Source organism: Acomys russatus, chromosome 5 (genome assembly GCF_903995435.1).
Source record: "Acomys russatus chromosome 5, mAcoRus1.1, whole genome shotgun sequence".
In the NCBI taxonomy this organism is placed as follows: domain Eukaryota; kingdom Metazoa; phylum Chordata; class Mammalia; order Rodentia; family Muridae; genus Acomys; species Acomys russatus.
In genome coordinates, this window is record NC_067141.1 from 21,003,611 (window position 1) to 21,006,095 (window position 2,485).

At 44.5% G+C, this 2,485-nt stretch overlaps 1 protein-coding gene across 1 annotated transcript; it reads left to right on the top strand.

Annotated features, from left to right (window-relative positions):
* Window positions 1-806: 806 nt before the first annotated feature.
* Window positions 807-1,748, top strand: LOC127189061 (olfactory receptor 13A1-like). Its single transcript, XM_051145575.1, has one exon. The coding sequence runs from the start codon at window positions 813-815 to the stop codon at window positions 1,746-1,748; it is 936 nt and encodes a 311-aa protein (XP_051001532.1). The 5' UTR covers window positions 807-812.
* Window positions 1,749-2,485: the final 737 nt, after the last annotated feature.

Here is a 2,485-nt window from a genome sequence, read left to right on the forward strand (position 1 = left end):
AAATGCTGGGGAGGTGATGTTAAGTTTCTATGCATGGCCAATGAAAGCACATAGGAAAGGCTGTAGACTTTGGCACTGATTTCAGCTGTGGTGTGCTGACTTTGATGTCACTGTGGTTTGTTCAGACAAAAAAAGGCACAAAATACAATATGTTTATAGACCAAGGTTTTGAGACATGCTTTTTGGGGTGGGGGTGTAGATTTGAAGTGGGTTAGAGACAGGACAGTTTCATCCACAGGTGAATTCACAGATCTCAGTAAGTAAAATGCAGGAAATACATGGCCACTTGGCCGAGGAAATGACAATTACCAGACTGAAATGGATGAAAGAGCTCCCACTCCAAATATTAGAGAAAAAAGTGATTGAGAAGCCAGTAGGCCGGGTGTTAAGGAAGGTACAAGAGTGTGTGCCCATCCCAAACTTGCCACCAATGGATGGAGAGGCGGTACAACTCTGTTTCCAGCATTGTCACACGGGTGGTGATAATGGAGAAGAAAGGGGCAGGCAGGTCACAAGTAAGGGATTCTCTGGTCATTCCACATGGTCAAGAAGATGAGGGAGGAGCAGATGCCCCTCTTGATCCAAACCTACAGGGTGGAAAATCAAAATTATATAAAATATACATGGTTTTAAATGGTGTGATACAGACAATAAAGGAAAATGTGATTCCATGAAGAAAATACACTCACTCCTTTCCTTTCTGACGACAGAGACATTTGAGATGATCAAGTGTAGAAACCAGATTTTGAAGTGGTAAACTGATGTCTTCTCAGAAGTTGATGTTCACAGCAGAGGACAGGATCATCTCTAAGATGGTGTGGAGTCCCAACCAGACAGCAGTGACAGAGTTTGTTCTGCAAGGCTTCTCAGAGCATCCTAGCTTAAGACTGTTCCTGATGGGCTGCTTCCTGTCCCTCTACACAATGGCTCTAATAGGCAACATTGTGATCATTGCTTTGGTCACCTCCAGCACTGGGCTCCACAGTCCCATGTACTTTTTCCTCTGCAATCTGGCCACCATGGACATTGTGTGCACCTCCTCTGTGCTGCCCAAGGCACTGGTTGGCCTAGTCTCTGAGGAAAACACCATCTCCTTCAAGGGGTGCATGGCCCAGCTGTTCTTCCTTGTCTGGTCTGCATCCTCTGAGCTGCTGCTGCTCACAGTCATGGCCTATGACCGCTATGTGGCCATCTGCTGTCCCCTGCACTACAGCTCTAGGATGAGCCCACAGCTGTGTGGGGCCCTGGCCATGGGTGTGTGGTCCGTCTGTGCACTGAATGCATCTGTCCACACTGGTCTGATGACACGACTGTCATTCTGTGGTCCCAAGGTCATCACCCACTTCTTCTGTGAGATCCCCCCTCTCCTCCTGCTCTCCTGTAGCCCCACATATATAAATAGCATTATGACTCTTGTGGCAGATGCCTTTTATGGAGGCATCAACTTCGCGCTCACCTTGCTATCCTATGGCTACATCATCGCCAGCATCCTGCGCATGCGCTCTGCTGAGGGCAAGAGGAAGGCTTTTTCTACCTGCTCATCCCATCTCATCGTGGTCTCTGTGTACTACTCGTCTGTGTTCTGTGCCTATATCAGTCCTGCTTCTAGCTACAGCCCAGAAAGAAGCAAAGTGACTTCGGTGCTCTACTCGGTCCTCAGCCCAACCCTGAACCCCCTCATTTATACACTGAGGAACAAGGATGTCAAGCTGGCCTTGGGCAGGCTCTTGCCCTCTTTATCACATTAAGTAGAGATTTTCAGGCTGTTCTCCAGGGCTGGGCTGTTTCTCTACATGCTTCCCTGAGAGAAGCCTCATGGAGTGGAGGTGTGGCTACTGCTGCTTCAGAAAACCTTTCTTGATGCAAGGACTAGACAATTACTTCTGCTTTCTATAACCTTGAAAACAACAAAATTCTTAGAGGTGATGTAAAAAAAAAAAACCCACAAATGTTTTTGCCTGACTAGTAGAAACCATTTCAAATGGAAAGTTTATCCAAATGGAGATTCTGCATGCCTGGACTGTAAGATTTTCAGTGAGTGACAATGGTGATAGTGACAAAAAACAAAGCACTTTTATCCAGTGCCTGCCTGTATACATCAAAGGACCTTGTTTCAGAACTATAGCTAATGAGTATAAACCTCTTAAGGAAACTTGAGGAGACAGAATGGATGCAGAATCTTGAGTGACACAAGTCTTCCATTTCACAGCTTCCTACTGAGCTGTGGAAGTCAAAGTTGAAATGAAGAAAGAGTAAATATTCATTTATATTTCAAAGATGAAGTCACATATGTCAGTCCAGCTTGCTTATGAAAATGATGATAATAGAATTCATGGGAAATATTCATTATTTCTAAAAAAAAAAATAGTTTTGGGGAAACTAAATAAATGTCTACATGCCAAGAGTAAAATGGAAGCCTTACTTGACACTATAAATAAAAATCATCAAAAAAAAGATAGCAGAGAAAATGCTAGGCTACATCTTA

Bases quoted from the DNA above. Each gene is read 5' to 3' on its own strand.
- LOC127189061 (XM_051145575.1), top strand. From the start codon at position 813: ATGGTGTGGAGTCCCAACCAGACAGCAGTGACAGAGTTTGTTCTGCAA.